At 35.7% G+C, this 16856-nt stretch overlaps 1 protein-coding gene across 1 annotated transcript; it reads right to left on the minus strand.

The window, feature by feature from the left end:
- Positions 1-9600: 9600 nt before the first annotated feature.
- On the minus strand, positions 9601-16306 carry tmem30b (transmembrane protein 30B). Its single transcript, XM_073869709.1, has 8 exons — positions 16149-16306; positions 15243-15435; positions 14078-14185; positions 13882-13989; positions 13701-13791; positions 13464-13608; positions 13166-13371; positions 9601-10384 (listed from the first exon to the last, which is right to left on the minus strand). Exons 2-8 carry the CDS (start codon positions 15426-15428, stop codon positions 10203-10205), a joined length of 1026 nt encoding a protein of 341 aa, XP_073725810.1. The 5' UTR covers positions 15429-15435; positions 16149-16306; the 3' UTR covers positions 9601-10202.
- Positions 16307-16856: the final 550 nt, after the last annotated feature.

A 16856-nucleotide genomic window follows, 5' to 3' on the forward strand; every position in this document is an offset into this window, starting at 1 on the left:
AGAATGCATATTGAAAACCTTTTTGCATTAAAAACAATGCAGAGACAGTAGTTTATTAATTTGTGACAAGATAATGCAGCTAACCGTTGACACCTAGTGGCCTTCGTTGGTAAAACCACTAAAAGTGCGACAGAAACCAATTTTTTTGTGATTTTAACTTGAAAATTGGTTCAGAACTAGTTGAGACTTGTGCCTTTATTGTTGTGGTGTTTTGGGAATAAAACATTAAGATTTTGATATACATTTCATTAGGGAGTATATACTTTATTGCATTATTTCAAATAAATTTAAACTGGTATATTTTTTTTTTAAATATTCACAACTTCAAACATATTCACAACTTCAGTGAAAAACTTTAAACTGTCTTCTTTAAAACAAGACCAAGATTTTGCTTCTAAACCAAACAATGCCAGAGTTATAGTAATTTAAATGTGCATTTGAACGGGCCTTTATTAATCCCCTGAGCCGTGTGGATTACTTCTGTGAAGGATGGATGGAATATTTTGGGTTTCTAATCAGAAGCACCATTTACTACCATTATATAAAGCTTGGAATATTGTGTCTGAAAAAGTTGTTCATATACATTGAGGATGGCTTGAGGGTAATAGGGTAATTCTAATTTTTGGCCAAATTATCCCTTTAAAGATTCTTTCCCTGCTGAAAAAAAACAATAAAACCATTCCAGAAAATTCTAATGGTTTCCATTAAAATACTAATAGGAACCATTAGCTTTTACCATTAAAACCACTACACTGTAATGTGTTTTGGGCCATATTCCATTAGAACCAATACATAGAACCAATACATACCATTAGAGACCAACAAAAACCAATACACCGTAGTGTGTTTTGGGCCATATTCCATTAAACCAATAAAATTCCCAATAAAACCATTCAAATTTTCTGTAATGGTTTTATTGTTTTTTTCATACAGCAAAAAATGCATCTTCTATGGCTTCATGTAGCACCTTTATTTTTAAAAGTTTGGCACAGCAAAGCAACTTTAAAAAAAATTATTTCTCTTAAAGTGTCAGTTTTCTCTGATTAAAAGTTGCTTTCGATGTCAACCACAAGCCATTCAAAGACCAAGCACAAGGTCACAGCAACATGAAAAATGGTAAGTGAACCGTGAAATGGTGAAAGCAAACAAATTTTGAAACAACTTTAGAAAGCAAAGCTGCATGATTACATCTCAAGTGCCTCCTAAAAAAGAAACAAAAAATAAAATAAAGAGACCACTGCAGGAAAAACAACTACAAAAACATATTTTCAGTGCTGTGATTCCTTTAAAATGCTTTCCAAAAAAAGTTAAATATCCTTTATGAATAAAAATTGAGAAGTCAAGGCTCATTTCATCTTATTACAATTGTCTACTTGACATGTCGAGGCGTGTCAGAGGGAGGTGGCCGCTAAAATTCATTAACGGCTTTAGACAGGCTACTCTGCCCTAATTTATGTCCTTAAACAAAACAGTCTATGATGAGAAAGAACAGAAACAAAAAATGAATAACATGGCAACTCATTATGATAATCAAACCTAAAGCATCACAAAAACACCAAACATGATACAAATCCGACTACTAAAACAAAACAAAACATGTAAGACATTACTGCATTATTTCAATGCATGGCCATGACGCAAATTTTAAGTCCATATCAGTGATGCGACTCGCAACAAACACCTGTTTTGCATGGAGTCCATCTTTACGCAACGCTTGCAGAAACATTCGGCTATGTGGCACCACATGACACAAAATGAAAGAAAACGACCACCAGCCAAAACCCAATATTCAATCCTTTTAACGCTGCTTTATAATAAACTTTGGATCTTTTGGCCAGGCGATGAGGGGTGAGCTTGGGTGCTCACATGATCCAAAATAAAACTGCCAAATCTCATCACTGTCATAACTTTCCAATCTGCAGCACAGGTTTACTTACAGACTCACTTCAGCATGAAAATAAAATGATTCAATATAATACAAATTAGGGCATTATAGCTCCATTGTCGCTTTTCTGAACAAAAGGTGTGGGCGATTTGCTGAATATAACTCAAATGTTCTCTCTCTCGCATATGGATGACTGATGATGTCAGAACAAAGTTATCAAGCACATTAAATGAGACCTCAAATTACAGTGATTAACAATGAACCGCCGCCATTTACTTCCAATTAGCAGAAAATCGAGATTTAATGAGAGAGACAATGTAGAAAAATAATAGTGTATCCCGATCGAGGTCAAGACTTGAAATCTTTAAACTCTTTGCATACCCCAAGATTTTATTTCTTTCTCTTCCTCCTCTATATTCAAATCCGATCATAAATCAGATCACCTCATCATATTGCTCTGTAATGGAAGTGATATTTTCAAATGAAGAAGCTCCTAGTCACAGCTGATCATTTTTTTATGGGTTTTACGATAATGTCTCTCCCAAACAGAGAATTGCATGCCTTGACTAGTTTTCTTGCACGTTGGCTAAAGAGATGGACACGTTACCTTTGGGGGAATCTTTATCCAATTAATGTCCGGATTGATGATCACTTACCAAACTTCCTGCAGGGCGAGCATTTAAGTTGCTTCATTCAAAATGAATGGAAAGCAATTTAGGGAGAATCTTTGAATACTTCGGGGTATTAAACACTATCATTTGTGTACCGTCACCAGGAGCACTAATTGTCCTTTAGAGGTGTAAATGAGCATCTAAAACACAAAGCAATAGCCTCTCTAACACTAATTACCATGAATTTACCAGAATTAATTTACCAGTAAATACCAAAATGTGCTGTTTAAACTTTTCGTCTTTATGAAGTTCTAAACGTACGTTCGGGAGGAGCCTACAATGACCAAACATTGTAGGTGACTTGAAATGGAACGAAACTGGAGAAGAGATGCAACCTATACGTCTTAAACAGCAGAGATTTTTTAACTCATTCCCCACCAGCATTTTTTTGTGATTTTCACCAAAGTTTCACAAATTGCCTTCCAGGATAATTTTCTTCTAAAATATTTATATATACATACAAATATATTAAATGAAAGAACAGACCTTCTGCTTTTAAAGGTGACCAAGAATGGATTGAAATGATATGTTACATTGTTCTTTGGTATCTAAATATAAAGGTATGTGGCTTTTTTAAGTGAAAAAATGATCCAGAGACGGTTTAACATGTCCATTTACAACCCCAGGATTTGTTGAATGAAGGCAATCTGCTGTCAGCAAGTTGTGTTTACAAAGCTCAGGGAAAACTTCCCAATATCAAGTTTGAATTTGTGCTTAAGGTGAGTGACATAAACACACGCGCACTTCAGTTAAGTTAGTATTTAGTTGAATTATATGAAAACACAGGCAGTAATGCATATTAACAAACGCCTAAATAGGTCATCATACAATCTATGCCATTTAGTTTGGTAGTTAACAATAGCTGAGGTCAACTTTACTACAGACGCATCTTACGTTCGATCTCGACAACACTGTAAATTATCGTTAATGTTGTTCGCTCACTAAGAAACTTTACATTTAAACCGAAGTCAACAGTAATAAAATAAATACTTATGGTTTGTGGTAGTTTTTGTTGTAATTGCCATAGTCCCCCCTTTTTTCAGTATCAAATGCTGAGCGAAGCCTGCTTTATATTGTCCCAGGTTCAAAGAACTGTTCGCGATGAAATGGCCAGAGTAAGCAAACAGCTTTAGATTGAATTGCTCTGGTGTTTAGTTGTGCCTGAAACATAACATTTATATCCATGTTCTGCCATTAACGTCCTTGCTTGTTTCTTCTCCATACCTGCTAAACTTCGAATGATTCTGCTGTTTACGTCCGGCTGGCCTAGAATATGGGCGGGTATATAGAAATGTTGGGGGCGTACATCTCGACAGTTATGTCACAGTCGGTGTTATGTTGAGATTGGTCTGTTTTTCGGTTGACTTTTAAGTTCACGAGATTTACATAAGAATGAGGAAACATTACTGTTTGAGGCTCACAAAATGTCACTAGCATATACAGAGCTCTAATACGGACTACAGGCACATCCGGGAACTTGACTGTAAATTTCGTCACCGCCCCTTTTTGGGGGAAAAAACAGACCTTCCATTGACTTCCATTCAAAATAGCGGAACAAAGCAACGTTTTTACACAGCCGGCAGGCGTAAATAACTTAAGAAATCACTCAGATTAAACATGTCGAGGATTTATCTGTTCACCCTGCCTGCCATAGAGCCCGAAAGATACATTAACACATTTAATTTGGTCAATATAAAAACATGTCCCTTTCATTCTCACAGCGTCAAATTTGTGTAACAACGCCGTCCAGTGATTGCTGGAAATATCGCCAAGCCAGTTAGATGTATGGCTCGACGGAAAAGTGCACTCATTACTCTAAATATAAAGACATAATATATAAATATGAAGTAACTTTCAAATACGAAGTAAGATCATTCACTTGCTTCCCTGTTGACTCGATGAGGTACGAGTAAATGTCCGGGTAAGATACTTCTGGCCAATAGGGAGCGTTGTTACACAAATTTGACACTGTGAGAATGAAAGGGACATGTTTTTATATTGACCAAATTAAATGTGTTAATGTATCTTTCACGCTCTATGGCAGACAGGGTGGACAGATAATTACTCAACATGTTTAATCTGAGTGATTTCATAAGTTAATTATGCCTGCCGGCTGTGTACGAACGTTGCTTTGTTCCGCTGTTTTGAATGGAAGTTAATGGAAGGTCTAGTCTGCTTTCCCCCAAAAGTGGGCGTGAACCTGTTCAGAGACATTTTATGACGTTGCGCCGGTTGTGCGTATACTTCAGCTATGACGAGGTAAATACAGTTTTACATTCTTGGTCACCTTTAAACAAACAAAAATGTTTTGAGGAGATCAAATGTTGGATGGCAAATAATTTTTTTACAACTTAACACAACTAAGGGTGAAATTTTGATTTTAGGCCCATCAAGTTCCTTCAGTGTCCAGCCTCGCGTAAGAAATCTCGGATTTACATTGGATCCGGCACTTAAGTTTGAAAAACAAGTCAGCTCAGTGGTAAACGGCAGTTTCTTTTATTTGAGATCAATTGCAAAAGAAAACAGTTCTTGTCTCCAAAAGATTTAGAGACTGTAATCCACACCTTTATTACATCACGGCTGGACTAATGTAATTTCCTGTATAAAAAAATCAGTAGAAATTACAATGTTATTGCAGCTGGGTTGCCGGTAATTAGACGTGGATTTGGAGTTATGTTGTTTGCTGGCAAGACTTTGTTCAAAGTTAAATAAATATTAAATATTAACAAGTCTTTATCTTTACAAAATAAAACAATACAATAACATGCAAAGCATTCTGGGAACCAGAAATCATCATCAACCTTTTTCAGTTTTTTGCTTCAGATTTTCTTTCCAGAATGTTTAGCTTGATGCTGTTTTGTTAGTTATACTCTGTAAAGACAAAGACTTGTAAATGTTTAATGTTCATTTAACTTTGAACAAAATGTTGCCAGTAAAAAGCATAAATTTAAATCTACGGTAAGTTACCGGCAACCCAGCTGAAAGTTCACATTTCTCCTATCGAGCCCAGTCTCACGGAGATGCGTATAAATAGCACGAAGTTTAAAAATCGTGCAATACATACGCCAAATTCCACTTTGGCGTGCATATGATACGCAAGTCCTTCCCATTCACTTAAACAATGCATCTTTTTTTGTCGTTTTATTTATTGGTTTTTTCAATTTTTTTGCTTTTTTTTAGGGTTAGAACAACTTTTTGTTATATAAAAATGACATCCTAACCCAAACCCCAACTCCAAGCGACCATGGTTTAAATATGGACAAAAACATGGAAAAACCTGTATATTAAATAACCTCATTAAGCAAATCTAAAATCTAACCCTAAACCCAAGGGAAAATGGTTTAAAAAACAGGAAAAAATTGAGAAACCAATAAATAAAACGACAAAAAAAGATGCACCGTTTAAGTGAATGGGAGGGACTAGCGTATCATATGCACGCCAAAGTGGAATTTGGCATATGTATTGCAGGATTTTTACACTTTGTGCTATTTTTACACATCTACGTGAGACTGGGTAGTCCTATCCTAGAAATTTTACATTGGCTGCCGGTTAAGTTCAGAATTGATTTTAAAAGTGCATTTTTTGTTTACAAGGCGCTATCCAGTGCTGCACCAAAATACATATGTGACCTGCTGACTCTGTACAACCCCCAAATAACTCTTAGGTCTTGTAATCAGCTTCTTTTACTGTCCCACGCTTTTGCTGTAAAACTAAAAGGGGTCGGGCCTTCTCTGCTGCGGCACCTAAACTTTGGAACGGTTTGCCCTTTGCTGTGAGATCTGCTCCGTCATTATCTAAACGGCTCTTAAAACTCATTTATTCTCATTGGCTTTTAAGTCGCTTTTTTATTGATTGTATAAGATTTATTAAATGGATTGTTTTGGGTTTAATGCGTTTATAATTGTAATTGCTTATCTATTTCTCTGCTTTTTATTTGTATATTGTAGTTCTGTACAGCACTCTGGCGCAACCCTGTTGTATTTAAATGTGCTATAGAAATAAAATTTGACTTTGACATGTAACTGCAATTATATAATCACTCATATATGGCACATTACATAATGGCACTTTATTATAATGTAGCATGCGTAGCGTATACCATATGCATTGCAGAAGTATGCATACTTGTACATGACATTTGCACAACTTTTCACCACCTCAGTCATGTGGCAATGCTATTCAATTCATTCTCCTCTATTCTCCCTTTAAAAAAATTGAACATAAACTCAGATTTTTATCAAAGGACTCTCTGCTTTAGACTTCCTGACATTCATTTCACATTTTGCCCGTATCCTAGTTGGTCAGCTGTTCAATGTTCAGAGGAATGCAACCTTTCCTGTGTACACCAGATACCCTTAACCCCCACCCCCGGCATGCATTATCAAGTCCGCCTAGATAAATGAACACAGGTGTATAATTGCTAGATAATTTGGTGTTTACACATTATTACACAATGAGAGAAGTTGCGCACTCATTTGAATAAGACTGTTTTCTCAGTAGGGAAACGACGAGAGAGCATTTTGAATGATTGAATTCGTTTGAATGAACCTTTGTTTATCCACGCTTCACAAACACTGCATGACCGAACCCTTGTGAGGACACATTGCACTCGAATCTCCTCCACAGGCATCAATAACACCCACGTGTGCTAATAAAGTCTCGGCGAGTCTGTAAAGATTCAAGCCTTCCCTTTCATTTAAGTTTTCCGATGCTAATGGCACTCCAGAAGCACGCTGCTCTCCCTGTCGCTCTTGTTACGGTCATGAAACTGGTCACTACGTAAAGAATCGGTTGTTATGGCAACACTTATCACTTGAGTAATGATAGTGCTTTCTATTATTGGTGGGAGTCCAAAAAATGAGATGGCTATAAAGAAACAAGATACGTGGAGCTTTCCAGAAGGGTCTAATAAATCTCTCTTCTCTTCATAAAGCCTGTGCCACACATAAACCATCACCACATGCACTTATAATGCTAGGCTTATATTAGGATAAGAGGAAAAACAAGGCACGAGACAGAGATGTACCTTTCTCCTTTCAGCTTTTCCAATATCGGGCCTGTTTCACCCATCTGAAAGAACAGGAAATGAAGGCACCCATATCACACCCTAATAACACAAAAACAGTGATAGCAGCATGGCCAAAACAAGTCGGTGTAGACGGCACACAGCCATCAGTATGAAAATTGGTTGGCTCTCTAAACCTTAAATCTCGTTCTGGCCTATCAAGTCATAAAACTTTACAATTTACCAAGATGAAGTTCTGTTTCTTTTAATGCTGTTAAACTAACTAAGAGATTTTAGAGGATCTCAACTTTAGCTTTAATAAAAAAGCCAATAGCAGAATTAATGGATCAATTTAGATATTTAGACAATAGATGCAAGTCTAAAAAAAGAGAAATAGAGAAAGACAAAAGATTTCCAAGGTTAAATGATTAGTACGGGATGTATGCGGCAGGTGTATAAACACAATGGTAAATTTGGCCCAAGCATGCCACCTAGTGCACTTAGAGGGGTGTTACAGACTTTGCATATGACCACATGGATATTTATCACTTAGCACATGCTGTTTTAGACTGTTATAGCACTGTTATTACCCATGAGCATCATGGGAACACCCTCCCCAATTACCCAAATGCTGCATGCATGGATGTTTATTTTGTGCCTGATTTAAATAAAAATCTGTAACACTAATTTAAAAAAAATTAAAGGTTTAAAGGTTTATGATAAACACTAAAATACATTGTAGACGTAGTGTAGCATCCAGCCTGGTCTCACTGTTACGTAAAAAAATAATAATAATTGTATGTTTACATAGATGCTGAAACGTACAATGTAGACGTATTTACAACATTTAAACATACACTGTTAAAAAATCAGTAGAAATTACAATGTTACTTGCAGCTGGTTTCTGGTAACTTACTGTACATTTAAATTTGTGTTATTTACTGGCAACAAAGTTAAATGAACATTAAACATTTACAAGCCTTTGTCTTTAGAGAATAAAACTAAAATAACAGCATCAACCAAAACATTCTGGGAAACAAAATCTGAAGCAAAAAACAGAAAAAGGTTGATTTCTGGTTCCCAGAATGCTTTGCATGAGGCTGTTTTTGTAGTTTTATTCTGTAAAGATAAAGACTTGTTAATATTTAAAATCTATTTAATTTGAACAAACTCTTGCCAGTAAATAACATAAATTTAAATATATATGGTAAGTTACCGGCAACCAGCTGCAAGTAACACTGTAATTTCTACAGATTTTTTTACATTATTAAGTTTTTACAGCTAATAAACGTAAAACATTTACATATCTTTCATTTCATAAAGTTTGCTGTATAATTTCCCTTTAACCATTTTAGCGATAATTTTACCATCTTAACCCTACCCCAACCCTTATCCTAAACCCAAAACCTCATAATGTATTCTTTTTTATATTATGCAATGTAACGTACAGATACGTTTAGGAACATTTTAGTAACAACATAGCATTTAAAAGATATTTTAAGCCACTACAGTCCTATGCAAAACAGTTTATTAAAATCATGTAGCGTTACTGTTACAAAAAGCATAATAGACAGACAAGTGTAATGACAACAACATATTTATTGCAATAATAAAAGCTGTAAATACGTAAATAATTTACGTATTAGTCCTGTCAAAATTTCGATATTATACGTTTCAGTGTGTTTTAAACGCAAGTAAATGTACGTATGGTACAACCACACTGAAACGTAAAATACACACGTATTCTCATGAGATCACGTTAGGATTTCATAAATAGCTATTTCAACTTGAGTAAGATTATATATCCATTTTAAACACTACATAACTGAACCAATGCAAGACGCATCACACGACGATCCTTTCCAATCAGATTTTCTTTCAAAACAAAGGCTTTTCACTTTTATATTTAAGTTTTGTTACTAATGGGACTCCATACTCACCGCTCTCTTTTATTTGAAAATAAAAATTGTATACATTTATAATTGAGTCACATTGGTGCTGGTCTACTATGGCAACCCTAAAACACAGCAATACAGGGCTCGTGCAAACTTTTTTAATATTAAAAAAACAGCATTTAACTTATTACAGATATTCTTCACGATCAATTTTAACTTTCAATATATTAACTTAAATACCAAGCTATGCATTTGACCGATAAACATGGCACCTGAGATCAAACCTTGTTAAACATTAGTCAAGTTATTTGTGTTTTTAAGTTAAAGTTTTAAAACTACAACATGCTTCTTTAGTTTTACAGCCACCGAAACTAAATGAAACAGCTTTGCAAAGTGCACCGGTGACGAGAACAAACCCAAACGTCACATTTGTTAAAACAACAAATTTAAGTAAACAGATAGTTTAGCTTGTACACAACCTGAGACAGTGAAAGAATTTATGTAGTAACATTTGTAAAAGTCTCTGAATGTCCCTGACCTCTAAAGTAACCAATTCAGATCTTCAAATTGTACAAATGATATGACCTAAAGATTTCTTTCAACATTATTAAAACAAGGTTTCAAGAAGTCCTTACACATATAGTTTCTTTCATAAACAAATAAATCCTGAACATCTTTTATAATTCTGCACTTTGTTTTTCCCTTTCTAGTTTGACGTGGCATATATACAGTATGCACAGAAAATCTCACGCATCATCTTCTGTAAATTTAAATTTGGCGTAAACAATGAGCATAACTATAGACATGACCACACATAGGGACCCAACCACTAAATATGCGATGCCCAAGAAGTCGTTTTTTCCTCCCATCCAAGACACGTTGCTGAAGACCACCTTCTTTTGTCCATTAAAACTCACTACTGGGTAGTCTGGAAACAAAATGGTTAAGGAACAAACACGATTTGGACTTCAACGTTAGCATGACGTTTCCTCTGTGTTTACAGCCAATGCTTCTGAAACAAATCTTTACCTTTTCCCAAACAAAACTTTTCAAATCTTCATACAGCTTCTTTGACTGTCATAGCAATGAAGCGATTTACATAGGTGAAGAATGCATATTCAAAACCTTCTTTTTGTTGCTTCAACATTTTTCTGGGGAGAGGCTGAGCCACACCTAACCAGTAAAACCTGTTTACCTGGATCACAGGCAAACACAGGCAGATGTGTCACAGATACTTAAAACAGGTCTAAAGCCTTGCTGTATTATGGAGAAACAGCCAAAACACAAACATCATTAAACTAAAAATAAATATATGTTTAACTATCAGGGCAAAAACTTCCATAGTGCACTAACAGACTAAAAATGCTTCTCAAGTACTTCTTAAAGGGATAGTTCACCCAAAAATTTAAAATAAAATGTTGTTCCAAACTCGTAAGACCTCCGCCCATCCTCGAAACACAGTTCAAGATGCTCCAGATCCAGTCCGAGAGCCTGTTGACCCTTCACCGAAAATCCACATACGGTACAATGCTCATGTCCAGAAAGGATATAAAAACATCATCAAAGTAGTCCATGTGACATCAGTGGGTCAGTTAGAATGTGTTGAAGCATCGAAAATAGACCTTGGTCCAAAAATAACAACAATTACGACTTTACTCAGCATTGTCTTCTCTTCTTGACGTGGCTGACGTGTTATCTGGTGCCCCTCAGCTGTTTTTTTTTTTGCTGAATAAAGTTGGATTTTTTTATTTATGGACCAAAATGTATTTTTGATGTTTCAACAATTTCTATCTGACCCACTGATGTCACATGGACTACTTTGATGATTTTTTTATTACCTTTCTGGTAATAAAATGGACAGTATACCGTACGTAGATTTTCAATAGAGGGTCAACAAGCTCTCCGACCAAATATACAACACCCCAAACTGTGTTCCGGAGACGAACCGAGGTCCTACGAGCCTGGAACGACATGAGGGTGAGTCATTAATGACATTATTTTCATTTTTTTTAACTATACCTTTAAGATAATCTTAAAAACATCCAAGTGCACCTCTCTGTGCCACCCCGAGACGCCATAAATATGAACTAAAATGTATAAAAACTGTATTTGGGTACCACTTGTAGTAAACTTGAACCCATCTTTGTATGCAAGTTGGGTTCAAGTTTAAAACAAGTGTTAATTAAACACATATTTTAATACAGAGACAGTATGCTAAAAGCACATTTCAGCTCATATTCACGGCGTCTCAAAATAGCACAAATAGGTACACCTAGATAATCTTAAAAACATCTTAAGAAGTACTAAAAATTATTTTTAGGGGCGGCTTCCCATACAGGGTTTAGATTAATCCAGAAATAGGCCTTAGTTACATTAGGACATTTAAGTATTGTTCACAAACAAACCTTACAAAAAACAATACGAAACAAAACAATGGAGCTGATGTGTGTTAAAATATATAATAAAATATAACATCCATTTTAGTCTGAGACTAGGATAAGCCCTGTCCAGGAAACCACCCCTTAGTATATTAAGTACAAAATCAGTGCACAAAAATAGAGCCCTTTAAGTGCATTATGGAGGTGTACAACTTTTTCCACATGGGTAGATTATGAATAATTTATGAGGACAATAATATTTGCAATAACACCATGCATTTCTATTCTATTCTTTATACTATATATTAATAATTGTACCATTTTCTGTTGTTTCTTTTCTCTTCATGTTAAGCTGCTTTGAATTAATTCAACATTGTAAAAAATAAAGAATTAATAATATTTCAAACAACTCACAAACAATCTGACAACTAAAGTGATAAAGATTGGATATGACAAACACCTTTGTTGTTTAAAATCCATTACAAATGGGGGCCATGGCATGAAAATCTGACTTTTTTCATGTTTAAGTGCTATAATTGGGTCCCCAGTGCTTCTATCAACCTAGAAAATGTAAAAAAGATCAACTCAGTAACTTAGTTTTGGTAAACCATTCTCTGCAAGCCCGTGAAAAATTAGCTCATTGAAATTTGGCTCTCCTTATGATGTCATAAGAAGATCTTATTATAATACCGCCCTTAATCCACACTATCCAACCACGGCACTGCTATTTAGTGCAGAGAGAAAGAGAGAGAGAGTAAACAATTGACAGCACAATTAAGTTTCAATTGCAACAAATTGTGATCAGTGTTTGCATTTTAAAGGACACACCCAAAAACGCCACATTTTCGCTCGCACCTACAAAATGTCAATTTTAACATGTTATAATAAATTATCTATATGGTATTTTAAGCTAAAACTTCACGTGTGTACTCTGGGGACACCAAAGATTTATTTTACATCTTAAAAAAGTCATGACATGGCCCCTTTAACCAAAGTGTTAGTGACCAACAGCATCAGTCCCTATCCACTTGCATTGCATGGAAATATAAAACCTCAAAATGAAAATTCAGTCATTACTTAAATCCCCCTCAAGCTGTAAAGCAGGAAACAAGGGCACAATTGGCTTTCATAGTAGGAAAGAAAAAAACTATGGAAGTCAATGGTGCTCAAAAACAGTTTGGTTAAACACATTGATCAAAATATCTTCCTTTGTGTTCAGCAAAACATAGAAATTATACAGCTTTGTACAATTTAAGTTAAATTTTCTATTTTTGAGTGAACTATATCTTTAATTCTGTTTTTGTGTCGAGTATTTTGATTTTAAAGGATACTGTAATGAATTGTCAGAGAATAATCCCCAGCAGGAAGTCCTCCGGAGTAATCCCCCTCTGTGATTCGCCGATACAGCTTTCTAAACTGAGGTAGTGCTGCCCTCCTCATCCACACAAGAAAGTCCTGGTTTAAGAAACCATTGTTGTTCGGGTCTGTGGTGTCCAGCTCATATGCCGCCTTTGGCCAGTGTATTGGCTTCACCGTACCTTTAACAATTAAAAACTCAATACATTAAGTTAAAGTCTAAATCGTACAGCGTAAATAATTTGCATTATTGTAAACGTTAAAGATAAATACCCATAAAAAGCCTTCGCAAAGGAGCCATTCACCGGCACAGGGTTCCTGTACTTTATGTTGTAGTCTGTCCACCAGGCGATACCTTTACCATCAAGCGGGACTTGCTTCTTTGTATTATTGACTATTTGAAAGAGCTCAAACGTATCTTGGGGGAAGCAATAACAAGTTAATAATCCCATGACACTATAAATGTCACAAGACAACGCATGACAAGAAGTTTTTTTAAAACAATCTTACCATTGAACATGCTATTTGCTAAAGCTCCACATGGGACGATGGGGAACTTATTGGAATCATAGTTATATGGAGAGCATTTATCTTGTGGACTCTGGATATAAACATAAAAAAACGTTAACATGGAACGTAGGGTCTATTACATCAAATTAAATAAAGTTAAAAACTCATGACAAACACAAACCGTGAAGTATGATGTGTCACCACTGAGCTGGTAATCGTCTTTTGAAACACCATATTTTCTAAAGCTCTGATAGTAGTTAGTCAGGCCGTAGTAGAAAAAAACAGGGCCCTGGAGATAACATAAATCACAAATCATGATATTGAAATTGCAAGATTTCAAATGGGAGGCAAAATGAAATATAATTTAAAAACTGTACCGTAACCAGCTTGTCAAGAGAGAACTTTATTTCACAGGTGCAGTTTTTTGTTTTTGAATCTGTACAGGGGAAACATGGTGAGTCTGTCTTATCCCCCGTGTAATCCATCTGCAACATGAAGGGAGCATTAATTTTTCATTAACTTTTCTCACCTTTCCCAAACATCCCAGTGTGACAATATCTACAACCACAAAGCTGCCTGATGTCTCCGAAAGGGTAGGGACTCACCAAACCGACGGCAACAAAGTAGCTAGACCGTTATGTGGGCTCACATTGGCCAAAATTACATGCCATCAGCATGTAATAACATTACTATCCGTACCAGCAGGTGGCACTAGTCATTCAGCTGCATCCAAAGTTGCCCTCACAAACCAAACTGACGTTGGCCAAGTAGCATGCACGTTACGCGCCAGCGTGTGATAAGATAACTATCGTACTAGCAGGTGGCAGTAGTTAGTATTCATAACTTAAAACGGTAAACTAGAGGAGCTAGTGAGTGACTGCTGGGATACATAACAAAAACAAAGCAGCACTCGCTTGACTTCATTGCTTGCTTGCTTCATCACTTCTGGTTTGCTTCTTGTGCACAGGTCAGCTGTGCCAAAGAGCCAAATACAACGATCTGACTCCCAAATGAGCGGCACCACAGTTTTTACATGGTGAATCGGTAAAAAGGCGATAGTGACAGACCTTGGATGTGTCCGAAATAGCCCCCTATACCCTTAAACAATGCACTATTTGAGGGAACATCCATTTTAGTGGTGTCCAAAACCATAGCGGACATTACAGTGTGCACTCATTTAAGGTGTGTAGCTAGCTTAAAATTATGTTGTTTACACCTTAAATTTGTTCAGTACCATAAAAACTGAAATTAAAATCAGTACATATCTTTTATATGAGGGGCTACTCAAACAATAGAAATTATAATGGGAATCGTTATGGTTTTAATGTAAACTATAATGGGTCTCTACTGGAAACTGGATCTATTAAATCTTACTGGAATACGACCATGGTTTGTTTTTTAATGGTTTTGTTGGTAAACACTTGATGACTCATGAGTAATGGAAACTATTAGAATCTGTATTGTTATTTTCGTCGTGGTATCACCTCAAAATGCAAGTAATCTTTACTGTAAATGCCATGGTACTGTTATTGTTCCTCTTACCTCTACCACTTGGATGGTCTGTGAGGTTAGAAAGAGGGCAATTCCAATGCCAATGAAGGCCAAACCGATGATGAGAAAACCAGGAATGACAATGCCAGCGGAGAGCACAGGCTGCCATGCCGGGAGCCGTTGCTGAGTAAATGCGGTGTTATCAGGTTTCTCAGATGTCTCTCCTTCTTTCTTCATCGTGATACTGTCCAAATGGAAAATCAGGTTTAATGTGTGACCTTTAACACTTTTTCTACACTAGCAATTATTATTAGCAGTTTTATTGTTAACTTTACTACAAGCAAGTAAAAGGTCAGAATATTCTGCACTATGTGCAGAAGTGTTTACTTTTAGGTTAGGCTGACAAGATCATGACAGAAAATCTTTTGTGACACACATGATAAATAATAACAGGATTGGGTGGAAAATTGCTGCATTTTTTAAGTACAATTAACCTTGTTTAACGCAATATTTCAAATCCAAGTAATGAGTTGTGTGGACTTATTAAAAATGTTCTTAACTTATTTTGGTAAGTTAATGTAAAAAAAAAACATTTGTTATCATGAATAACTGATCACATCAATTTTGCAGTGTACATGATCCTAAAAAATTATGTATATGGTACACGTTGATTGTTCAAGAGTAAATTACATTAACTTTAACACTCTTTAAAATCAAAGCAAACAATACATTCATTGGTTGTTGTTGGTCGACTAGTTAAAATTGTAAATCTAAGTTAAGTTGTTTTAAATGGATGAGATTGTTTTATTGAAATCGCATCTGTACGACAACAACGTGTGACGTCGCAGGAAACAAGCCCAGTGTTTCTTGAGTTGGATCAAAACATGCACGCGATCACTCACTCTCTCAGTCTTGATATCAGAAATTTTACCAACTCAATATCAGATCAAAACTTACCTCTGAAACTGCAGTGGGTTTAGTCCGATTTATAAAACCAAGCAAAAACAATAGGCACACCCTCACGAAATCCCGTACTTGCTTTACCTGTCCCAACCGCACCTGGATCAGCTTTTTCCGCTTTGCTTGTGTCCCTCCCACAGTCCATACGTCAACGGTCTAGCCCCTCCCACGTTCACTTTGCTGCTGATAGTAGGGTATTCATTTCATTTATTAATTTTTATCTAATTTGTCTTTTCTTATTTGTTCAATAAATAAATTATTATCTTTTTTTCTGTTAATGATAATGTGACTCTCAAAGGTCAAGAGTGAAAAAATCATTTTGTCTGATGGCTTCCAGTAGCGTAATATATGAGGCTGAAGCTTCAGCATTCCGAACTGTATTTCTTTTTTTATTAACATAAAAGAGCAACAGAGTACCTATTACATATATAAAATATGTCAAATATAATAATAAACAAATACAAAAATTAAATAAATAAAAAATCACATTAAAACAAATTCATTTTTGGAAACATAGTTTTTGGTGACAGCGCCACCTATTGGGTGGCTGAAAAAGTGCAACCAAGGATGTGCAGTTTTTCACCAAATTGTTTTAGTAGTGCACTCCACGTAAATGGTAAACCTTTAAAATCACAGCAGGGTTAGCTTTTTACTAGAATTAAACCATGGTTCATTTTCCAATGGGATTTCAAAAATGACAATAGG

This window comes from Misgurnus anguillicaudatus, chromosome 7 (genome assembly GCF_027580225.2).
Source record: "Misgurnus anguillicaudatus chromosome 7, ASM2758022v2, whole genome shotgun sequence".
NCBI classification, from domain to species: domain Eukaryota; kingdom Metazoa; phylum Chordata; class Actinopteri; order Cypriniformes; family Cobitidae; genus Misgurnus; species Misgurnus anguillicaudatus.

What these genes read in the sequence shown, in the direction of transcription:
- tmem30b (XM_073869709.1), bottom strand. Translation starts at nt 15,428, where the DNA reads ATGAAGAAAGAAGGAGAGACATCTGAGAAACCTGATAACACCGCATTT. An exon ending in CTCTTGACAAGCTGGTTACG is followed by an intron (nt 13,990 to 14,077) that starts GTACAGTTTTTA and finishes TGTTATCTCCAG; the next exon opens with GGCCCTGTTTTTTTCTACTA. An exon ending in AGCAAATAGCATGTTCAATG is followed by an intron (nt 13,609 to 13,700) that starts GTAAGATTGTTT and finishes GCTTCCCCCAAG; the next exon opens with ATACGTTTGAGCTCTTTCAA.